Source organism: Cyphellophora attinorum (genome assembly GCF_001299255.1).
Source record: "Cyphellophora attinorum strain CBS 131958 chromosome Unknown Contig5, whole genome shotgun sequence".
In the NCBI taxonomy this organism is placed as follows: Eukaryota; Fungi; Ascomycota; class Eurotiomycetes; order Chaetothyriales; family Cyphellophoraceae; genus Cyphellophora; species Cyphellophora attinorum.
This window is the reverse complement of record NW_017253233.1, coordinates 837,553-860,518: the sequence shown is the minus strand read 5'-3', so window position 1 is coordinate 860,518 and position 22,966 is coordinate 837,553. Positions and strand designations below refer to the sequence as shown.

At 53.7% G+C, this 22,966-nt stretch overlaps 8 protein-coding genes across 8 annotated transcripts; 5 read left to right on the top strand and 3 right to left on the bottom strand.

Annotated features, from left to right (window-relative positions):
* Window positions 1–870: 870 nt before the first annotated feature.
* AB675_6979 (uncharacterized protein) lies at window positions 871–1,303 on the bottom strand (the record flags this gene model as incomplete). The annotated part of the gene is made up of 2 exons (XM_018147309.1): window positions 871–1,139; window positions 1,198–1,303. 2 exons carry the CDS (start codon window positions 1,301–1,303, stop codon window positions 871–873), a joined length of 375 nt encoding a protein of 124 aa, XP_018003210.1.
* A 1,313-nt stretch (window positions 1,304–2,616) lies between these two features.
* On the top strand, window positions 2,617–3,380 carry AB675_6978 (Regulatory protein cys-3; the record flags this gene model as incomplete). Its single annotated transcript, XM_018147308.1, has 2 exons — window positions 2,617–2,809; window positions 2,851–3,380. The coding sequence occupies 2 exons, from the start codon at window positions 2,617–2,619 to the stop codon at window positions 3,378–3,380; spliced, it is 723 nt and encodes a 240-aa protein (XP_018003266.1).
* Window positions 3,381–4,033: 653 nt separating this feature from the next.
* AB675_6977 (Exportin-1) lies at window positions 4,034–7,377 on the top strand (the record flags this gene model as incomplete). The annotated part of the gene is made up of 3 exons (XM_018147307.1): window positions 4,034–6,230; window positions 6,278–6,507; window positions 6,586–7,377. The coding sequence occupies 3 exons, from the start codon at window positions 4,034–4,036 to the stop codon at window positions 7,375–7,377; spliced, it is 3,219 nt and encodes a 1,072-aa protein (XP_018003394.1).
* Window positions 7,378–8,369: 992 nt separating this feature from the next.
* Window positions 8,370–9,014, top strand: AB675_6976 (Type 1 phosphatases regulator YPI1; the record flags this gene model as incomplete). The annotated part of the gene is made up of 1 exon (XM_018147306.1): window positions 8,370–9,014. The coding sequence occupies one exon, from the start codon at window positions 8,370–8,372 to the stop codon at window positions 9,012–9,014; it is 645 nt and encodes a 214-aa protein (XP_018003230.1).
* Window positions 9,015–9,320: 306 nt separating this feature from the next.
* Window positions 9,321–12,398, bottom strand: AB675_6975 (Shugoshin; the record flags this gene model as incomplete). The annotated part of the gene is made up of 2 exons (XM_018147305.1): window positions 9,321–10,172; window positions 10,224–12,398. The coding sequence occupies 2 exons, from the start codon at window positions 12,396–12,398 to the stop codon at window positions 9,321–9,323; spliced, it is 3,027 nt and encodes a 1,008-aa protein (XP_018003133.1).
* Window positions 12,399–12,820: 422 nt separating this feature from the next.
* On the top strand, window positions 12,821–13,231 carry AB675_6974 (DASH complex subunit DAD2; the record flags this gene model as incomplete). Its single annotated transcript, XM_018147304.1, has 1 exon — window positions 12,821–13,231. One exon carries the CDS (start codon window positions 12,821–12,823, stop codon window positions 13,229–13,231), a length of 411 nt encoding a protein of 136 aa, XP_018003493.1.
* A 2,375-nt stretch (window positions 13,232–15,606) lies between these two features.
* Window positions 15,607–18,966, top strand: AB675_6973 (uncharacterized protein; the record flags this gene model as incomplete). Its single annotated transcript, XM_018147303.1, has 4 exons — window positions 15,607–15,854; window positions 16,002–16,627; window positions 16,785–17,347; window positions 17,407–18,966. 4 exons carry the CDS (start codon window positions 15,607–15,609, stop codon window positions 18,964–18,966), a joined length of 2,997 nt encoding a protein of 998 aa, XP_018003422.1.
* An 838-nt stretch (window positions 18,967–19,804) lies between these two features.
* Window positions 19,805–21,607, bottom strand: AB675_6972 (uncharacterized protein; the record flags this gene model as incomplete). Its single annotated transcript, XM_018147302.1, has 1 exon — window positions 19,805–21,607. The coding sequence occupies one exon, from the start codon at window positions 21,605–21,607 to the stop codon at window positions 19,805–19,807; it is 1,803 nt and encodes a 600-aa protein (XP_018003540.1).
* Window positions 21,608–22,966: the final 1,359 nt, after the last annotated feature.

Below are 22,966 nucleotides of genomic sequence, written 5' to 3'. Positions count from 1 at the left end.
CAGGTAGCAGCAGGTGCTCCAAGGCATGGCAAATGGAAGATTCGGCTTGGGGAAGAGAGACGAGAAGAAAGTCGAAGGTAGGGCTACTTATAATCCTGCAACGAGAAGAAGACTTCGACACCAGCGGAACCGATCACTGCACTGGCTCGGCCAGGAGCCATTGACTGTTGGGTCCGTAAGTCAGCACAGGTCGGTGCCTGTTCATTCACTTCTATGGCCATACCGCAGTGACTGGAAACCCGTGGGGTATGCATATGTAGCTTGAATGACCAGCATGACAACTCCTCATGCAGTAGATGAGAGCACCACCAGCATAAATCCTTCGTCTGATGGGAAGCGTTCACGCCAAGATACGTTCCCATCTACACTTGCATCCAAGCAACATCAAAACTCCGAGAAACATGTCCACCAAACCACAGACTCCTCCTACGCCCCCCAAAGCCCACAGCCGGACCCAAAACACTATCATGTAATCACAACGGGTGTATAAGGCCGCGGCATAAGCGTCTGCCCGGGCCCCAGAACCCCCCCAGACTGAGCCCCGCCACCCAGACTATCGTATAGTCGGCGCATCAGTGAACACTGCAGCTGCTGCTCAATCGGAAAGGATCCCTTGATCTTGCATCTGCAGGGCACGCCAGGGTCGTCGCAGCGTCCATCTTCATCCGCGCGTGTCTTGCATCTGCAGATTTGCGTCATCTGTTGGCCAAACCATAGTCAGTATCAGCTCTCAATATTGTGATGCTGAGAATGAGAGGAAGGGGCTGGCTGTGATGAAAGCACTCACGGTTTTCGCATTACATTTACCCCACACGCGGCAAACGACATTGCCTCGAAAGCAGAAGCAGCTGTTGCGACATATTTCCGGGGTCAGATCGTGGCCGCCCCACGATTGTTCGTGGGAGCCTCATTGCCGCCGCAATCGTAGAGCTTGTCGTATTGTCCGACGCCGTTGTTTAGGCAGTTTAGTTGTTGGACACTGTCTACTTTGAGCCATCGTTTGACGATGTCTGCGGGGTTGGGTGACTGCTCCGCGTTGAAGGGCAGGTCTGCGGGTGACGCGCCGGCTTCTGGGGTTTGTATGGTGAGGGCGAATGCAGCCGGGAGGGCGCAGTAGAAGAGGAGGATGGTCTTCATTGCTGCGATTGCGGTGTATGCCTCGTATCAGGCGTATCGAGGTTGAAACTAGTGACCTACCTATTTGAAGGATCGCATTGAGCCCCTTGACGAGCCGACGCTCGCGACGGGCCGCCAGGCTGCGCTGTTCAAGCTCTTGGTATTGTTCCTGACCTACCATCGACATAGCTTAGTATTGTTGTCGAGGGTCTTTGTTCTGTCTTGACATCTGTGCGAATTGTGGGCATTGTTACGAGCACAAAGACTCGACACGCCGTTCGTGGGAGTAGCGTAGGCCCGACAACGCCGGCGCCGGTAGCAGTAGACTCTCAACCACGACCTGAGGTAGCTGCTGGGCTTTTGACGAATGCTCACTGTTGCCCAGGACCTCGACCGTGCTGCGTGATGATATCTGATAACTGATGACTATACGAAGACAAGAAGTCGGGAAAGAGCTACCGCATCCGGACAAAGGCTGGCATTCCAGGGGCCGCCCAGGATACACACGAGCCCTGCGTCCGAAGTTGCCTCGGCCCGGGCGCCGATAATGGGCGGAAAGAAGCCACATCCACCACACTGCGAAGTGGGGAGGCGAAAATCATGACGGTGGTTAGACTGAACGAATGAGGAAGTCAAGGTGGATGAACAAAATCGCGGGCGCTGAACACCGAGCCAACCAGGAGATCTGCATGCTGTATGGGCGTCAGTCCCTCCGAATCGACGGACGTCTTTTGAGTCCTATTTCCTTTCGCGCAGACATCATGATTAGAATAGCTGACGATCGAGCTGCTGGCCGCACATTTTCGGAGCTGCTGGCCGAAGTCTGAATCATTGGAAAGCCCTTCCTTCAGCGCGTTTGCTGGTCAATTGTAGACAACACTGAAATGGTTATGTGAATAGAAATGTCAATAGTTGACATGTGCTGAAAGGGCGTTGCTAGTCGACGAAGGCGTGATCGTGGAGTGAGCAGGGAAAGTGGTTGGCTGAAACAGTGTGGGAGACGTCAGGCTTGGACAGTGAGGGAAAGAGCAGAAAGAGCTCATCTTGCAGCAAAGGCTGCACCCCACTCGCTCTGTTCGTGGGACTGACGGGCGTCGCTCGCACACCCTGGCCAGGAAAAACTAGCTCGATGCTGGCCCTTCTTGCGCCATTCTTCACCCACCACTCACCTTTTCAGTTCCTTACTCTTCACTCACATTGTCTTCAGATCAGTTCTGAAGTATCGACAGCTGCGTTTGCCGCGCGCCTCGTCGCAACTCATTGTCGCCCGGCCGTCGACTTCATCCTCGAGTTCTTTGTGACAGCTGGACTTTGTCGCCGAGACCGGGATTGTCGCGCCCCACGTTCTGATTGGAAATCAGCTTGAGACTCTACGCCCACCCCGCCAATACAAAATCTGCGCCTACCAAACCACAACCAGACCTCGAAACCGTACACCAGGATACAGTGCGACTCTGATCTGAGCACACAGCTCAGCAGAGTCCATCCCTCTCCAGGGTCATGTCGGCCTACCGCGGTCGCACTGGGCCAAATCTCAGTGATTTTATGAGCAATCTCAACCACCTGTCGCCGCAAGACGAGACGTTCCCCACCGTCGAGTTCGACGACAACGATCTTGCTATGTTCACCAACACCGACTTTACGTCGCTCGATATGAACATGCCCGACGATAGCTTCAACTACAATATCAACGGTGAACAAGGGAGATCAAATACTCTGATCTACTTGGTGCAGATCCTCAATTTGGCTCGGTCCCTGTCCATACATCGCCTGCCGACACTCCTCAGTACTACCCCAACTTCAATACTCCCATACAGCCTAGCCCACCACAGTTCACGCCCGCGCCAAACACAGCCCGTCCAACTCCGGCACCTCAGTCCGGCTCCGGAGTCAAGTCGTCATCCGCAGACACACGTAGCGTCGTCAGTCCAGAGGACAGCTCTCGAGTAGCAGCTGAGGAAGATAAGCGACGAAGGAACACCGCCGCCAGCGCCAGATTCCGAGTCAAGAAGAAGCAGCGAGAGCAGGCGTTGGAGAAGAGTGTCAAGGAGGTCAACGACCAGAACTCGAAGCTCCAAGCACGACTAGACCAGCTCGAGATGGAGAACAAGTGGCTGAAGGATCTAATTACAGAGAAGAACGGCGGTGCGATTCAATCCAGGGAGGATATTGACGAGGCCTTCCAGCAATACAAGCGCGAGTCTGAGGAGCGACAGGACGTGAAAGAAGAGGCGCCGCGCGTCAAGGGTGTCGGCACCAAATGAATATCATATCAAAACATTGATGCGAAGGATCAATCATTCTCGAGAGACGGCCAACAGTTTGTGCCTCTGCTTAGATCGTACATATCAAGATACCAATTCTAACTCTTTTCACAATTGAATTGCATTGTCTATCATGTTTGCTCCGACTCAGTAGATAGCTATTGGACACGCCAGCGGATGAAAGACGCCTCTTACCCATTCATTCCAAGGGTTTCCTGGATTTAAGACTCAGGGCCTCTGCTTGCTTACCATGTTCCGAGTCTTTTTGCAGTCACGGAGATAGCAGGCATTACCGAGTTGCCGCCTGGCCTGGCGCGTGCAAGGCATCACTGCCCTAAGTAAACTCCGCCTACATTTGAATTGCCCCAATCTCTTTCACACCACCACTTTCCACTCTGTCCGCCGCCCATACTCAACGCTCCCACCGCATTCGACCGGATTGCTTGCTAACTGTTGCAACTCCGCCGCACGACCATCGTATCGACTGCCGACTGCGAGCAGGTCAATCGCAGATCCACCGGTGTGCCCCGCCAGCATCATTAGCGATCAATCAATTCGCCCACAGTACCGGTCAAACAACAGCCTTGTCTGGGCGGACACACCCATTTCGCCAGCGCTCCTAGAGCGAACGTCGCCCCTACATCCTCCTCACCATGTCTGTTACCGTCGCCGAGCTTGACGCCACCGTCAAGGCCTTCCAAGAAGGCAAGGGCGAAGGTCAGAAGCAGGCCCAACAGAAGCTCAATGAGTTCAAGTCCAACCCGGACGCCTGGCTGATGGTGGATAAGATTCTACAAGAAGCTCAGTATGCTCCTACGAAGTATCTGGGTCTACAGGTCTTGGATGATGTGGTCAATACGAGATGGAAGGTCCTGCCGCGAGACCAGTGTTTGGGCATTCGGAACTTCGTCGTGAACCAAATCCTGGAGTCTTCGGCGTCGGAAGAGTCTCTCAAGGCCAACAAGATGTTCGTCAACAAGCTCGACCTGACGCTCGTCACAATCCTCAAGCAAGAGTGGCCGCACAACTGGCCGACCTTCATCAACGAGATCATCTCATCTTGCCACTCAAGTCTGTCGGTCTGCGAGAACAACATGGCTATCTTGCGACTGCTGTCGGAAGAAGTCTTCGATTTCTCACAGGATCAGATGACATCGACAAAAGCGAAGAACCTCAAGACCACCATGTGCAACGAGTTCTCTTCTATCTTCCAGCTCTGCAATGAAGTCCTCACAACTGCTAACAGCATACCGCTTGTCAAGGCCACTCTCGAGACACTTCTAAGATTCCTCAACTGGATCCCGCTCGGCTTCATCTTCGAGACCAAGCTCATTGACACTTTAGTCAGCAGATTCCTTGAGGTCGAGCACTTTCGAAATATCGCTCTCAAATGCTTGACCGAGATTGGAGGTCTTCAGATGAGCCAGCAATTTCAGTACGACGAGAAGCTGACACAGATGTTCACCGAGACTCTGACCGTTGTCGCACGGACTCTACCGGTCGAGACCAATTTACGCGAGATCTATGGCAAGAGTGGCGCACGAGATCAAGAATACATCCTCAATCTCGCGCTGTTCTTGTGCAACTACTTCTCAGCACACCTGCAGACCATCGAGCGTCTCCCTAACACCGATTACCTGCTCCATGGCCACTTCTACCTCATCAAGATCAGCTTGATCGATGATCGAGAGATCTTCAAGATCTGCCTGGAGTACTGGACCAAGCTTGTGCAGGAGCTGTACGAAGAGATGCAACAGCTACCAATGAGCGAGCTTAATCCTCTCGTCAATATGGGCGTTGGTGGTATGGCCAACGGCGGTGCTACCCATCCCAGTGCTCTAGCCAACTACCCGCTTAGAAAGCACAAGTATTCAACAATCTTATCAAATCTTCGCCAAGTCATGGTTGAGAAGATGGTGCGGCCCGAAGAGGTTCTCATCGTCGAAAACGACGAAGGCGAGATTGTGCGCGAGTTCGTCAAAGAGAGCGATACCATCCAGCTGTACAAGACCACGCGTGAATGTTTGGTGTACCTGACTCATCTCGATGTTGTCGATACCGAGCACATCATGTCCGACAAGCTACAGAAACAGGTTGATGGTTCCGAGTGGTCGTGGAACAACTGCAACACCCTCTGCTGGGCCATTGGCTCAATATCAGGCGCGATGAATGAAGAGACTGAGAAGCGATTCTTGGTCACCGTGATCAAGGACCTTCTTGGGCTGACTGAGATGAAGCGAGGCAAAGACAACAAGGCTGTCGTCGCTAGCAACATCATGTATATTGTCGGCCAGTATCCTCGCTTCCTGAAAGCTCACTGGAAGTTCCTGAAGACTGTCGTTAACAAGCTTTTCGAGTTCATGCACGAGACTCACGAGGGCGTGCAAGACATGGCTTGTGACACATTCATCAAAATCGCCAACAAGTGCAAGCGCCATTTTGTTGCACTTCAACCTGGAGAAACAGAGCCATTCATCGACGAGATTGTACGTAATATGCGCAAGATCACCATGGACTTGTCACCACAGCAAGCACACACCTTCTACGAAGCTTGCGGATATATGATCTCTGCTCAAGGCCAGAAGGGCGTACAAGATCGTCTTATCGAAAATCTCATGTCACTGCCCAACCAAGCATGGGACAGTGTCATTCAACAAGCTAATTCAGATCCGTCGATTCTGCAAGACGCCGATACTATCAAAGTCATTGGCAATATCATGAAGACCAACGTTGCGGCCTGCACTTCGATCGGCAGCTACTTCTACACCCAGATCGGTCGTATCTACCACGACATGCTCAACATGTACCGGGCATCATCTCAGCTCATCTCGGATGCTGTTTCGTCACAAGGTAAGGACATCGTCGTGCAGCTAGTGGCATAACGCTAACAAATCTAGGCAATATCGCAACCAAGACTCCAAAAGTTCGAGGCTTGAAGACGATCAAGAAAGAAATTCTCAAGCTCGTCGACATTTACGTACAGAAGGCGGATGATCTACAGATGGTCAACGACAGCATGGTTCCGCCACTACTCGATGCCATTCTCCTTGACTATCAGCGCAATGTGCCAGACGCTCGCGATGCTGAGGTGCTAAGTGTAACAACTACCATCATCCACAAGCTTCATGTACGTTGGACCCCAGGCAGATCCCGCCACATGGTCAGCTGCTTCTCTTTTCACAGAAATGGTGCTAACAATTGACAGAGCCTCATGGACGACAAGATCTCCCCGATCATGGACGCCGTCTTCGAATGCACCCTCGACATGATCAACAAGGACTTCCACGAGTATCCAGAGTTCCGCGTCGAGTTCTTCAAGCTATTACAAGCCATCAATCTTTACTGCTTCAATGCTCTACTTAAGCTCGATGGCCGACAGTTCAAGTTTGTTATTGACTCTTGTATGTGGGCCTCGAAACACGACAACCGCGAAGTCGAGAACACCGGTCTTGCGATGTGTCTGGAATTGGTCAACAACATGGCCGATACGACCGATCCGCAAATTTCCGGCATGTTCTTCCAGCAATTCTACATTCCCATCCTCCAGGACGTTTTTTACGTCTTGACCGACTCGGACCACAAGGCTGGCTTCAAGACCCAATGCATGCTGCTTGCGAGAATGTTCCAGCTGGTAGAGAGCGGCAAGATCGCTCAGCCTCTGTACTCCGATTCATCTGTCGCTCCTGGCACCAGTAACAAGGACTATGTCAGCCAGTTCACTGCCAATCTTCTTCAGAACGCCTTCTCGAATCTGAAAGAAGCTCAAATCACACACTTCGTTAACGGGCTCTTCCAACTCACGGACGACCCCAACAAATTCAAGACCCACATCCGAGACTTCCTCATTTCACTCAAAGAGTTCGCTGGCGACAACGCAGACCTCTATGCTGATGACCGTGAGCAAGAAAAGGCTGCCCTGGCTGCGACCGAGCGCGAGCGCAATATCAAGGTCGGAGGCCTCATCAAGCCGAGTGAGCTCGATGAGGATGAGCTGTGACTAGACCAAGAGTTTCGTGGCGAAATGCCAAAACAAGCATTTGATCATCGTACTGCCGATGCGACTCGAGTCGAGCATTTTGCCATGGAGGGCGACGAAGGCAACGACAGTCTCGACGATGCGTGGTTGTTCTACAAAGCTTGAACGGCTTCGGGCAACGCAGCATGCGACTTCGACACGGCAAGGCCTCCGAGATACGACCTTGTGCATGCAGCGGATGCACAATCTCGAGACCAGCAGTGACGCAAGCGGCACGGCCCTGTTCTTTTCTTACCAATGATACCAACAAAAGCGACAGGATCACAGAGGGCGCACGTAGACTTAGCGCAGGACTTGCTGCTGGTGCGGACTCGTTGGCTGCTCGAATTGACAGGCAGACCACTGGCAAAGTCCTTTGAGGCAGAAGCAGCTGGAGGCGCCTTTGAGCACGAGGAGATATGAAGTAGCAACAGGCAGGCGATCATGCGTTGCATGATAGAACAATCACGAAGACTCAAGGGCAAAAGTCGATCGATCTTACCATAGGCTTGAGTGCCTCTCGATTGTATCGCAAAGTACAAATTATGCTTGTTGTTAGTAGAGACTGTAGTACCTCACACTGTGAAACCATGCCGCTGGAGACGAGGCAACCACGCTTTTGTCAGCGACTCCAACTCTCGGCAGTGACGTTTGTGTTTGCCTCGTCGCATTGTTCTCCTACGATTCTGAGTGCGCTTCTACTCCTCTTTGGACCACATCCTCGACTCTGCACTGACCTGAGATCAGTGTATTTGCCATCTAGAAACAATAGGCGCTTCGGTCCCAGGAATAGAACACTCAAAGGGCTATTCTCCCCTCCTCTCCCGCCCGGAAGAGCGAAACTCCCTCCACTACCAACACGCGACTCTTCACGTTGAGATTCGCAATACACGAAGCAAGGTCTCTCTTCCACCTTTTGCGACAACCCGTGACAAACCCTCGAAGAGACCCTGTGCCTCGACAAACCAACGAACATGGCAACAAATCCTCCACCACCCTCAATCATCCGCCGCCAACCGGGCCCCTCCATAGCCACCCGCCAACAACAACACTCCTCCGACCGTGGGTCCGGCACCGCAACGCCTACGACAGGCTCCGCCACACAGACAATCACCTCTACGCCTACCTCTCCGCGCAGCACTTCGCCGAGTGAAGGCCCACCCCTCGTTCTGCGTCTGCGCGGCGCACACGATACTCTTCGACGACGTAGGCGAGGTCAACAACCGCATGAGCAGGGTCAGGGTACTATTAGAACGGGGATAAGATGGGCAGAAGATGTGGTCGATAACGAGGGGTTGGGGAGGAAGAGTAGCAAGGTGTGCTGTATATACCATAAGGCACGGGCGGTGGGTGAGTCTAGTAGCGAGGAGGATTCGAGTGATAGTGACTCCGATGCGAGCGGGAGTGATAGTCCTGGTGATGGGCCGAGGATGGTTGGTGGAGCGAGGGGCCGCAAGAGCAGAAGAAAAGGGCATAAGCACGAGCATGGGGATGACTGCGGAGATGGTCATGGCCATGGACATGGTAGTGGGAAGAAAAGGCCGAGTCCCAACGCGTATGAAAGGATGCCGAGGTATGGCAAGGCGCAGAAGGACGAGGAGGGCGGTGGGAAGGCGTGAGCATGCAGACTACGAACGAGATGATGACGAGTTGATGGAGGCATATTGAAGTCATTGACCTCGAGTTCAATCCTCGAGTTTTCCGCTAGGAACGCTACAGTACAGCCAATTCTAGATCCCACAAAAACGGAAAGGCAAGTTGCGGTCGTCCCTTCACTCTCTCCCTGCCTCCCAAAAGAGAAAATTGTCGAAAAGATTCATGAAGTCGTCCATTACCGGCTAATCTTTGCCCTTGCGCCTTCCTCACTATCATCTGTTGCCCCGTTCTCGTCCTCCTCGCTTCTATCCACCTGTCCACCTACCCGGTCATCTGGGAATATACACCTCAATCACATCACTAGATCTCCTGCGCAGGCCGTCGCTCGTATCAGATCCATTTTCGTGCTCATGTTCACTGCTGCCACACGCTGTGCCACTCTTGCCCATCATCTCGATTTTCTGCTGTAGGCTAAGCGCTGTATTTTTCTTTGGTCTGCCTCTTTTCCTCAGTTCGACGTCGACACTCCTACCATCAGGCTGGAGCTGGACGGGAGCTGATCTGATCTCCCGTAGACGTGTTCGGGGCTGGGTGGTGTTGGCTGGCGCCGTCGAGACTTGGGGCTTCGGAACGATCACGTACTCCTTGGTCCCAGGTTGGGATTTCTTGGGTGTCTTCCGTGGTTGCTCGCGAAGACCGTAGGTAGTTGGTTGGCGGTCTCGGTCTCGGGTTGCTGCTTGCAGCTCTTGCGACCAGCGAGATCTTCGTGACGGAGTATGGCTCAGCTCAGAGATTCTGTTGTGTATGGCTTGTCGAGGAGGCGTTTGTGCTTGGTCGCGCCGTGGGGCAGGAGACCGCTCAGTGGTGGCTGACTGATGCAGCTGGTCATGGTGATACATCAACCCCTCACGCGGTGTAATACCAGAAGCTACTGCGTAGCTTTGTGGTGGCGGACTAACCGCAATGTATCCATTCAGGTCCGATGATCTTCTGCAATACGACTGATTTGGGAACGATGTCTGCCAGAAACGCATGCTTTTCCGTCGGGACACTTTGGCACACGGTGCGGCCTCTGCCGTCTGAGTACTGGCCGGGTCTGGAAGAACCGCTGTTGGCTCATAGTCCGCATCGCCAGCATGATCATTATCATCAGAATCGACGACGTCTGAATGGCGAGTCCCCTAAACAACCATGCTCTTTCGCCGCGTTGCCCGCATTGATCCAGTCTGTACATTTTCGGCGGCCAGACTGACATTTCCAGTCTCGTTATCACTAGCATCTTCAACATCGCTGATGCTTCCGCTTGTGTTAAGGCTCAGGATACTGTCTGCTGATTCTCGTCGTCGAGGTCTGATACCGGATGCCGACGAGCTACGTCGTAAGGTCGTCGATGCGGTCCGACTATTCTGGATGGACTTTGTTTGATTGGCAATAATTGCAGACGGACGAGTGTTTGAGAAAGAAAGCCGTGCAGAAGTTGGTCTTGGTGGAACACCGACTGGCTGGCGGACGGACTGATCTTTCGAGCCTCTTGAGGTGCTCAGCCTACTCGAAGGCTTCGCCACGTCAATGATGTCTTCGGATGCCGGTGTCGTTCGACCTCCGTCAGTCCCTGGATACCCAGAAGTCCTTGATTCCGCTGGTGACGATGTCGGGTGGTCGAAGATGCTCAGACCAGTTGAACCAGGCTCGGCTTCAGGAGCTCCAGGACCCACAAGAAGTGATTGCTGGGCTTCGATGGAAGCCTCCGGTTGATCACCAGCGGCCCAGCTCTGGATGTCAAGCTTGCCTTTCGCGCGCTTCGCTATCGGTGCCTGCTTCTCATGTAGAGGGCTACGAGGCTCTTCTGATAACGCAGTAGTGCTGTTGCTTCTTTCATGACCCGCTTGCGCCCCAAGACTGCCCTCCCTGGCCTTTCTTTCGTAGCCCTCGACTGCACCAACGAGTTCTTTTCCAGGACGGCGCATTTTGTCTCTCAGATTGGGCTCAGCATAAGAAACAGCCGACTTCGCACGGCGAGACGCTCGACCGAGACTGCCGCTTAAAACCTCCTCTAAGCCATTCTGGACAATAGCTTCTTGCTTCACTCGTCGACCTGGTTGCGAAGGCTCCGATGGCTGCGGCGAGAACATGTCGTCAGTAAGAAATGGCGTTTTTGGCGCCATGTCAACATCCTCCGTCGGCTCAATCTTGATGTCAACAGATGGTGGCAGAGCAGGCTCAGATCTCTTGGCCTCTAGACGGCCGGTGGACTGTGGCCTCTTGCTCTGTCGCTCATCTGCCGCTTCTGGTCTGGAACGTTTCGGATCACTGCGTTGTGCAGATTTTTGCACCTTAATCAGATCGTTATTGTTCGGCTTTGCTGTGAGTTTCGAATCTACGGTCTGCTTCGTTGGGGAGTTTGTGCTCTTCGGAGCAAGTGCCAGTCGTTCCTTCGACGGTGAGGATGCTTGTCCGGATACGACGCTTGGCACTTGTCGGTCTTGTGGTCGCGTGAACCTGTTACTCTTCCTCGAAGTGACGATGGGCTTCAGGACTGGCTTTCGCTGAAAGACGAATTCTTCAGCTGTTTTGTTGTCCTCTGCCCCAGGTTCGAGAACATCTGCGTCAAGCTTCCGCTTCACGGTTCTCCTAGAAAGCTGTGTATCGGATTCTGACTCGAGCTTGTCAGTGCCATCTGCCAGGTTCTGAGGCGTTTCCAGGTCTGCAACCAAACTGCTAGTCCTTCGCTTCCGACGTCGTTCGATATTCTGAAGCATTGAATCCGAATTGATCTCAGGAGGCGGAGCAGTCATGTCCTGCACTGATTCGAGAGTTGACTCTATTGATACCTCGATGGGCGCGGATTCCTTGGGCGACAGACTCATTGAAGCGCTTTCATAATACTCATTCTCTGGTTGAGCATCTTCCACTCCAATCGAGAACCGGTTGACAAAGCGATGCTCATCGAGGCGTGCTAGACGTTGTTCTGCGTCTCGCAGACTTGGTGGATTCTGAACTTGAGCCTGCCATATATCTTTCGTTGGACTGCTGACAAAATTTTTGAGACGACTTTGCCTCCGTTCTGATCGTTCTCGTTTGCGAATTTTTTGTGGTATGTCGCCGAATTGTGCAACCAGTGAATTTATCTCAGCCAGCTTTTGTTGCAGCCCATCTCTCAGTACCAAGATCTCGGTGCTCGCTAGATCACTCCTTCGATATCGGTCTAGTTCGCTCTCACAAGTGATCAGCCTCTGACGCAGATCGGCATTTTCGACAGTAAGCTTTTGTAGCTGCTCGTCGAGGTTTCGGACTCGAATGATTTGAGCGGCATGCGCGCGAGTCAGGTCTCGGTTCTTGCGTAGAAGAGATCTCTTGATCGCTTCGTGGTTCTCTATGATTTGTGGCGGCTCGTTCAATCGTGCCATGTTCGAGTCGCATGGCAGCAAGTGCGGTGTAGCAGTGATGTTGCAGTGTAACTCAATGGCGTCTCGCTGTTTTTCCTTGACGGGCCGGTGAAGAAGATGTTGTCTCTATTGTCCCAGTCGTCAGCGCTTCGCTGCTGGGTCGGCTTGGAGTGATCAGGTTCGACAGATCGGCAGATCAAAACAAACTTCTAAGCCTGATCTAGGGCCTTGGCATCGGACGCGCCGGGGTTATCGCGTTACCCCGCGGCCATTCACGAAATCAACGGACCTGATGAAGAGTCGTGGTCACTGATAATCATTCCATACCGTTGAGGATCTGTTGAGGCTCAGGTGCCGCAAGCGAAGGTCCGAAGCCTCACAGAAGTGTCGTGGTTGGCGCGGCGCATCTTGCACCTTCACGCGCATCAGCTGCGCTCACCAAAATGTCGTACGCATCTCGCCAATCGATTCTGCCCTCATCGAGACAGTCGACATTCGGTCTAGGAGGCAGCACTTCCTCGAACAATGCCCTACAACAAAGGATCATACAGAAGAGAGCCGAGCTAGAAAACCTCAAGCAATTACGAGATCTCAGTGGCAACCTTGCAACTCAGATGGCAGAGCTCGAGTCCAAATTGGCGACTCTCCGAGATGGTGCAGAGGCAGTCGCGTGCGTTCTACAGAACTGGGAAGGAGTGATGAGTGCTATCAGCATGGCAAGCACGAGGGCTGCGTCAACGTTGGTCCCCACGGGAAAGAGCAATGGAGCGAGTGCTGAGCCCGAGTTGCCAGTCACTTTGGTACGCATACCGGTAGGAGACACCGATGGGAGCAAGCAGCAGCCAGCTACATGAGCATAGTGCCGCTCTGAGCGGGTGTCGATATCTCGTGAACTGGTCAAGCTCGGTCAAACACCATAAGGCACCTTGCGAGCGCGGATCGGATCATCGAACACCTCTGGCGGTTCACAACATTATTGTAGCTTCTTCGACGAATCTCAGAAGCCTGCTCAAGGACGAACTTCTAGCACGGCCCACTCAAAGCCTCCAGGTGTGGCCATGCATGGAGGGTTTGAGCCTTGAAGTCCGCCCAGGATTCTGACTTCAATCACGCCATCCCGAGACTTGATTACGGAATCATTCCATTGGCTGCTGTACGCGGGGAATACTCGTAATCAAAAGCGCACACCGAGCGTAATTCTCTGCCCTTGAGACTCCCACAAAGCCGCACAACACCGATCGAGACTCGGCCAAATCACGATACAGCAGTGCAGAAGGCAGACCTTGGCAACTTGCTTCTTCGCCAGCAAACGTCAACCTCTGCAGACTACCGTCTTCCACGTCGAAGTGCGCCACTAACTTCAAGACTGTCAGAAGCCAAGCAGCAGTTCTCATTCGCCGGCGAAATCGGCCTCCACAGCCTACCCGGTCAGAGTCACAGGCAGCAACGGGGTCCAAGACCGGCTGAGGTCGAAGGGCAGTTCTCGTGCCACGGCAACTTCAGCCGCGATGTTCACTATGGCCCACTCGACCCTGCAGGAAAACCTCAATGCGTACAACACACGGCCCTCAAGGACGGTTGCCCGACCCACCGACCGTGGTCGAGACAATGAGAAAAGCCTTGCGGGCGCCGCCCCTGCAAAGATCCCAACAAGCAAATTTCTGGCCAAGGGGCGAATGCGACTCGGAGTGTGGCGTGAAGTAGGAGGAGACATGCAGTAAATCCCACGCGGTAACTACCATCTCCATGGAAATGGAGCTAGTCATGACCTCTTCCCTTGCCTGATGAAGCTGCTTGACGTTCCCGATGACCAGACCTCGCCACGCCGTGTCCATCTGGTGAATACCGCTTTCAGCAGCTTCCAGGCGTGTTTGACTTTCGCACCGCAGAGCACACATATATAACGACACGCGGCCATTGAAAGTGAGCCTCAAGGGTCCCCGACACTTTGCGGGGCACCGTCTGCATTGGCAGTCTGTCCGGCGTGCCGTGCCAATCGTGCGCCTGTCCCGTTGAAGTGACGAATGACAACTCGAAATGATCCCTCATTTCGGCCTTTCGACAGTGGAGATCGTTGGCAAGCTGGCTCTGAGCCGCTGCTCTTCTTCTGCCGTAGGTTGACTTTCAGAAATTCCTCAATCTCGTCGGAAAATTGAAGAGCAAGGCCAGCGTTCACCATTAGGCCCAGCCCAAGGAACAGGCGAGTTTTTGGCGAGAGTGCCTTGTATGATCTGCTTGCGTTAATGCCTTGAGACTTAGAGAGTTTAGAGCGTTACGTACGACCACACCGGCAGCGCCATTCGGCCCAAGGCGCAGCAGTTGATCCAGATTTTGGTGTTCGCACGAAAATGGTGGCGAATGGACACTCGCCCAAAAGCCAGAAGGTGGAATTGGGCACTGATGGGCAAGAAGCTTGGAGAAAGGACCTTTGGAAGTTGACAGCTCGACCCCTGTGGGGCGAACACTTCATTTTGAACCAATCATCAGCTTCCCGTCGTAGGGCAAAACAAGGCAACCGCGACCGCTCGCGCTCTCTTCTCTTCTCCCGAGTTGCCTTCACATCGCGGACCGTCGCGAAAAGCAGGTGCCACTGCCGCGACTCAAAGCTCTTGCAACTCACCACTGTTCAAGTTCCCACCTCTGCATCCTCGCTGTGCGTTATCATAATGCTTGGAACTCCGACAGATTCATCTACGCGTCAGGGCTCGTGTCTCATCAGCTCTTCGATTGAGTTGCATGGATATGAACTGGAGATGTTGCTGGGGAGTTCGAGTGTGCTCACAATCACAGTTTTGCAGAACTACCGCCAACGCCTCCCCGATGACCTGCCGATTATGCGTGGGCGAGCCACTCATAAACAAGGCAATGGCTCGCAGTGTCTCAAGGAACTTCGAGAACACTGCCAGCTTCTGACATGTGACCAACTGCGCCCACCATAATGTCTCTTTCCGAGCCTTATAACGACTTGATCTTGCTGATGGAGGTGCAGTACATGGACTGGATTCTATCTTCATCTCGATTGCTGTTTTGCCCTTTCGATTCCTGTTTCCGTTCTTCAAATATGGCAGATGTGGATCGTCGTCCTCGTGCTCCCCTACCAGGGAGTTCGAGACCACCAAGCCTCCCGGGAGACACCGATCAGAGGCCCCCGGAGCCATCACGATCCACTAAACCTTACCGTGCAGCGCGACCTCCTGTTTTACAGGCTAGACAAATTGAAGGTCCAGGCATGGACAACAATTCTCGGCAGGAGAATGACTTCCTGGAACAGCGTGAGGACGTACTAGAGAAGCTACATACATTCCAGGCCCCATACGAAGGTCTCGAGTCGTTATTCTCGCCATTTGAGAACTATACTACACGTGCTGCACGGGCGACATTCAAAGATGGCCGAATGCTAGCCGAACTTCGAGACGATGCTGCAATCATCAACCTACTGTCGGGCTCATATTCCTCGCTGGAGCTGATACGCCACAGGTGAGGAGGCCGAATCTTTGTTAGATGTTTACTGACACAACCCCAGGTCAATCAGAACGAGGCTAACGCGATGACAGACGAGGTGCCCGACCAGAAGCTGGCCCTTTGGAGGCTGCATACAGCTGGTGCTCTGCTCACAAATTTCAGCGTCCGAAAGGACATGACTGTGCATGCAGTAGACAACACTGCTGCGGTCGTGGATGCTTATCGACGTCGTCGAAGCGGCGAAGGATTGTTTGTCGACCCTTCTGTGCCATCAAGAGCTTTGTCTCATCGCAGGAAGCCCGATAGGCTTGTCACCATTGACAGTGACAACGTCCACATCGTTCGAGACCTCTCCAACCAGAAATGGGATCTCGAAGCCGTGCTGATCGAGGTCGACCAGTCCAGCCTGATGTCGCTGATCTCAAATTACCAGCAAGTGATCAGGCGCGGTGGACCAGACCTGCCTATGGCGGAAACCTTACAGCTACTGGACACCCTTATCGAGGATGCGCGTCGTTTGTGTATACGCAGTCCAGTTCTGTTCCGCATGTCGACCAGGAAGCTCATCGTGGCCAGCAAGAACACACGCTATGGCGTCGACGACGGTGTTATGTTCAAGACTCTGACAACATCGACGGGCATCAGAAACATCCTAGAACTCAGCGCTTCGTACTACAATTCGCTGCCGGATTCAATACAAGGCTCATCCGAGAGACAGCAGGTCCGAGCGGAAGTGAGACCTCGCTTCCTCCAAATGGTCGTCCTTCTGCTGGCTCTCCTCAATGACAGTAAGTCCATTGACTGCATCCGTTTCCACTTTTCTGTTCACTACCTGTATCCACCGCCTTTGTACACCACCTCTACGCATCTCACCCCTTAATCATGACCTCGGTCCTCCCACAACGTCCATAATGTCGCGATCCAGTCACTGACCATTCTTCGCAGATGACCTTAGACAGCTTGAAGCTTTCCTTGAGACTACCTTCCGCATTAAGGCGGATCGACAGAATCTAGAGCTCTTGATTCTGAAAGTCTTGCCTCTGTCGTCTATCAACTCCAGGATCTTCCTTCATGCCTTGGTGACTGCCGTCGACGGCCCTCTGGTCAGACCATCGCAGCATGAGGACGATCAGCGAGAGATTTGGAAAGCTTTTCTAGGGCATATTCTGCAGCTTGGCTATGTCGTGCCTGGTAGCATCGACGAAGTATGTGGACCTGACCACTCATGGATAATTACTTGGCCCGGGGACGGTCTCAAGGACACAAACATCTTCCGGAATCTTCAGTACAACGGCGAGTCACGAACCATAAATGAGATCCCCCGCGTGGACCTTAATCCAGAATTTGCTGCCGGTGCGGAGCTGACTGTCATTCTTGCCAATGGCGTCCGCTTTGTCATCGCAAGCGCTGATCTGGAGAATATCATCCGAATGAGTCCTGGTCGGTACTCTGTCAACGAAGCTCGCAGTGGTGGACGGTCTCTCGATCTGGATATTGACGACACTTGGGTGAATCAGCCTTATTCCGAGCAATTGGGGACATCAACAACATACTTGGCCTCATCAAGTCGATCTTGCCCCACCGATCGACTTCAGTCGTGCTCTTCGATTCCGTCTTTCGGCCAGGGCGATCCAAGTACGACGACTCCACACTTGCAGAGATTCGTGGATGCGGGCGTCTCACTTATCACTGCGCTCGACTCAATGGGGAGTGCCTTGCAGTCACCTATAAGATCGACGGTCGAGCTATTGGACGGAGGGAGCTCCTCAGGCTGCTTCAGGGGGACCTCAGCAAGATCGATGTCATGGTCAAAGCAGTACAGACTACACTGTCGACTGCATATGACGGCCGCAAGACCAGCCAAAACATCGCAAGCACATTGTTTCGTTTGCAAGAAGAGCTTGCCGCCGTCAACTGCTATGTTGAGGAGGCCAACCGGCGCAAAATGCAAATGCTCAGATACGAGGCATCGCTCCACACTGAGCCTGTCGCCAAAGTCCTGTACCAAGTGGGCGCAAGGGACACGCAGATTGCGCTATGGCGAGAGTACTGCATGTGGCACCAAGCGAACGAGAATGTGCTATACGTCGACAGCGAACGTAGAATGGTCAAGGATGTCCGCTGGACAGAGGAACAAACCTTGGTGGTCACGTTCCACGATGTACCTCACATGCAGTACTTTGCCACGCCACTCAGCAAGGTATCTGAAAGTGAGATTGGAGAGCAGTTGAAAATTGGCGATCATGTGCTGCTCTGTGGACAGTATATGTGCATCGTCGAGCAAAGCGGCGAGAGCTATCAACCTACCGGCCTCGCACCTGGTGACGAGGCAATTTGGCGAAAGAATTTGCAGGTGCCAATTCGACAGCGACGACCTGTCGCAAACAATGTGCTCAACTACGATTCGCAGCCACCGCCACCGCAGCAGAGGCGTGTTCCACAATCGCTTCGACCTGGAAGTCACCAGCAAAGGTCTTTTGCGATCCGCAATCCTACAATACCGGAGCTCGATACCGAAGCAGTCTATAGTGAGGCAAGGGCCCAGCAGCAAGCTTTCACACATGCTCAACAACAGCGTCAGCAGTACCAGCATCAGCGATATTATGCCATTGCCCAAGATCAATCACAAACTCCAGTCCAGTCAAGTCCCTCGTCACATAACAGTACCGGCAGTCCGGGCAGCGCCAACTCTGATTCCACTTCCAGCAGCGACTACAGCCAGCCTGCAGCATCGCCAACTTCCAGGCCACGTGCACCGACCAACAGCACTTACAGGCCGTCCCAGTCCCACCAAGCCAGGGTCCTCCTCATCAGCAATCACCACAGCACCACTCGTCCTACTCACCGCGGCAAGCGCAAACATCTCAACAGCAATACCAATGTCCTCCACCACCCACTCAATTCCAACCACCCCAACAGCGTCAGCCCCAATACCTCCGACCCCAAGCCACCATCCAACAGCACCAGCAGCAAGACGCCGCAAACACGTACGTCACCCGACCGCTGGAGATGGTGGTCAACTGGCTACGAATCACAGGTGTTGATACCAGGGGCCCTGCGGCGCCCAGAGGTGCGAATCGCAGGGCCGGGCCAGGGAGGGTCCGGAGCTATATACGATAGGATGTGACGGCGCGATATGCTTCAAGTGCGCGCCAACATGCGCAAACTTTTCTGGACTTAAATATCAGATCATGTGCGCTTGATCTACTCTCTCGTGTTTCCTGGGTGACCTAGAAAATCCATGAACAATCATTGCTCACGCCTTGATCAGTCTTGAGTCCTCATGATGAACGTTCAAACATTCGATGAGTATTCTATCACGTGCTCTTGTACACGAACTTCTCCTCAGACCATAAATACTGATTCGTGTGCCACGTCAACCGGTTTGGTCATGGCTCTACGTGGGACCGGATGACAAGGAACCCCGTCGCACCTACAACCTTCCTGTCCCATCTCTTGATCAGATTACGGCAGCAGGAGCAGGTAGAGACCACTCCTTCCGGATATCGCTGCCCTATTGAAGCCTCGGGGGGGGGGAGGCGCTCCGCATGGAAGGTGCCGAGCACTGACCTGTCAACCGGTCTAGACAAATTTACTTACCAGACCGATTGCATGGAGGTTTCGGCGTTGCAGCACGTTGACTGCGGGGCCCACTTTGCAAATCGTCTCAGAGATGCCAATTCGCCTTCTCTTATGGACGAGTGATTAGGGAGGAGAAGCGTCCATTCAAAGGCGGAAAGTCGACCTTTCTGGTGGCGGCTCTGGGGGTGGTGCTGAGGGTCTTGGGCGTTACGTAGAAACTGATACTGGAGACGAAGCAGCGAAAAGATGGATTACCGGCCAAGGGTGATAAAGGTATCCGAAGACCATATCCCGCCTCGTCATGTCTGCAGCCCGGTCACCCATCCAAGTCAGCGCTACCAGCTAACTCGCCCCAATATCCAACACCTCCCCCACTTTGGTCACTAACCAACCCTCCTAAACAGCGTATCATCCACCCTTCCTTCCTCCCTTCTCCTCCCCTCGTCCCACGCATGTTCGCCTTGCTCCTTCCCCTCCCTCCCAATCCACCACCATCCCCCAACCCACCCTTCCGCCCGCTCAAAACACTCATACTTCCTCCTCTTGCTCTCCTCCGTCTTCAGCCACGGATCCGGGAACTGTGTCCACCCGTGCATCTCCCCCTTCACTTCAACCACTTCCAGATCCGCGCCGCGTCCTTCGTGCCTCATTTTGGCGACCCATGTCTGTGACTGCTGAGACAGGGAGTCCAGTTCCGGAAGCACCAACAGCATTCGTGCTTGCGGATGTATTTGGCTAGCTGGTGCCAAACCAGGAGAAGCCCTGGGGTGGGCGCGCTGGGCTTTGGGGAGGTATTTCGGCATTAGTTCGCTCTCGATTTTCAGGCTGGCGAAGAAGCCTGTTGGTGGCTCCAAGCCGCTAGGCCGCGGGCGCTCGTCAGGGAGTAATCTCGCATCCAGAGAGGGGTAGAACAGCAGGACGGGGATTGGAGTCGGGTGGTCTTGCGGGATAACACACGGCCAGTCGCGTCCATTGCCGAGTGTAGGGTCGTTCGGGCTCGAGAGGACGAGGTTCAAAGCCAGATTCCCGCCGGAGGAAAACCCGGAGAAGGCGAGTCGGGATGTGTCCAGCTCGATCCACTCTGTGCGCCGCATGTCCGAGACGTGCCGACGGATATCCTCGCGGAGGACGCGGCCGGACATGCTATCGGGATTGAGGACGGCGCGGACGACGTCCTCGGCGTCTTCATTTGCGGCGGGGAATTTACTGTAGGGTCCCAAGCGGTAGTCGACGCTGAGGACGACGCAGCCGTTTGTGGCGCCCAAGGTGCGCGCCATCTGAGCGCAGAAGGAGGCTTGTTCGGAGGGGGAGCCGAGGATGAAGCTGCCGCCATGGAAGTCGATGAGGACAGGGAGGTTGAGAACTTTGCGCTTGTGGCGTTGCCACCGTTGAGCGACAGGAGAGGAGGTGGTGGGCAGTGGGGAGGGGGGTGGTCGTTGGCTGGGCCGTTGCATGTCCATGCTTACAGGGCGTGGCTTGTCCACGCTGGAGCTGCGTTGTCCGGGAGAGGGCGGGCTGGCGGGGTAGTGGTCAGGCACGGTGAGGTTGACCATTGAGGAAAATGGTTTCCGGCCTGAGATGTTCAGGCGGTGGTCGAATTGTTGGTCGAGTGGAGTCGCGTCGTCGTACAGATCGGGGTCTTCATCACGGCTCTCCGTGTGGCGCTGTGTTTGCTGGCCTTTCTCGTCTTTGGTGACATTTAGACTTGCTTTTCGTGGACGATGACGGTGGCCACGGAGTGGACTCGGAAATCTTCTACCGCGACGATCCTCGGCGGCGGCAACGGCACTTGCTGCGCTAGGCCGATCTCCGTCTTCTGGTACAGGCATCGTTTCGCCACCATGATGGTCATCTGGCAGCACCAGGAAGATGTGAACAGGGATGTTATACTTGTTCGGCGGAGATGGGGGCAACTTAAGCACGAACGGTCTTGGCCCCTGTGGTGATATGTACCGTGAGGTGAGCGATGATGGGACTATCCGTGGCAAGGAGACAAGTGCTTTACGCCAAGTAGTGCCGAAGGATTGGGCGAACACTGATGTCGAGGCTTGGAGAAGAGACGGGTCTTTCGAGTGGGTAGACGAAGGTCTGCTGCTCGATGTTGATGGTGGGCGAGGTGAGATGTCGCGACGGGGAGTGCGCGGAGGTGTTGGCGGTGGCAGCTCGTCGGTGTAGAGTCCTGCCATTCTTTGCGTTGATCGAGAGTTGATTTTACGACATGAGCGAGCGATGTGTCGGTGCTTCGTATCGCTCAACAGGCACTCTTGGGAAAGTGGCTTCGCGGGCTGAGATTCCGATATTCGATTCCACTTGTACGCGAAGTATGCTACCGCGCTGGATTGTCGCCGCGACGGATTTCCCAGCAGAAGACACCTTTCCCCAACGATGTGATAGTCAACTTCTCCGGTCTTCGCAAACAGATTCAACTCCAGAGGTCGTTGACCGGAAGGCGGTACCGACCAAAGCGAGCAAGAAGTCCTTGCCTTGTTTGATCTCGAATCACCGCTCTTTTCGGCTCACCCGCGATGTTGTGGTATCAGTCCCTCTTCCCCACCAAGATAGCTTACATAAAATTGCCTGTCTGGCCTCGGAATGTTGTGAATTGCTGAGTCACGGTACCGTTACTTCTTCAACACGAGTACAGTTGAGCTTGGCGTCCAATGTCGTCTTTGATCTCAATTGTGAAGCGGGTCGGGTACAGTGAAGTGAGAAGCCTTGTGTGATGCCCTGGGGTCGGCGGGTTGGTATCCGCTCCAATATGTATCCAAAGTATCAAGATCTCGCTAGATCGGATCCTTGACTGCTTAAGGTGCTTAGCTGCGTTCAGGAACAGAAGAACGGCGTTACGGCAAGGAAGCCTTTTCCATTTCCTCCAAACAGCTTAGTGTGCTCTCACTTGCAGTATGCAGCGCGGTATCATCCTGGAAGAAGCTTGGACGGGACAGGTACGGCGGGCTGTGCCCTTTTGATTTCCAACCTGGAGATTATGTCATCTTTCATTGGAAAACTTGAGGCTCTGTGCAGTGAAGAGGGGACTTGGACAGAGTTCGAGCCAACGTCAGTTTCAGCTGGTCTAGCAGAATCGGAAAAAGCTGGAAAGGTAGATGTGAGGTAATGTGTACGTACATCGTCCGTATTTGAAGATGGGTGACATTTCTCAGGAGGCTGCTATGGGTTACGGTGGGACACGCATAGCATCGCATACGATCGACGGTGTGGATGAGTATCATGTATAAAACTGCGAAAAATACACAGTATTGTGATCGTGTTTCGAGTGCCGTGCGAGGCACTCCCCGTCTACGTTCATATTTGTTCCTGCCGAACATTCCTTCTTTTCTTTTCGTCATGACAAGTAAAGAGGCAGGCTCCGCCCAGCGAGACCCGACTGCCTGATCACACACCGTTCATGCCCTCGCAACAACCGCCTCCATCCCCAACCGCGCCTTACACTCCTCACAATACCACTTGGCACTCTTCGGCACGCTCTTAAGCCCAATACAATCCAAGTGGAACCACTCCCTTGCACAATCATCCGAATCACAGGC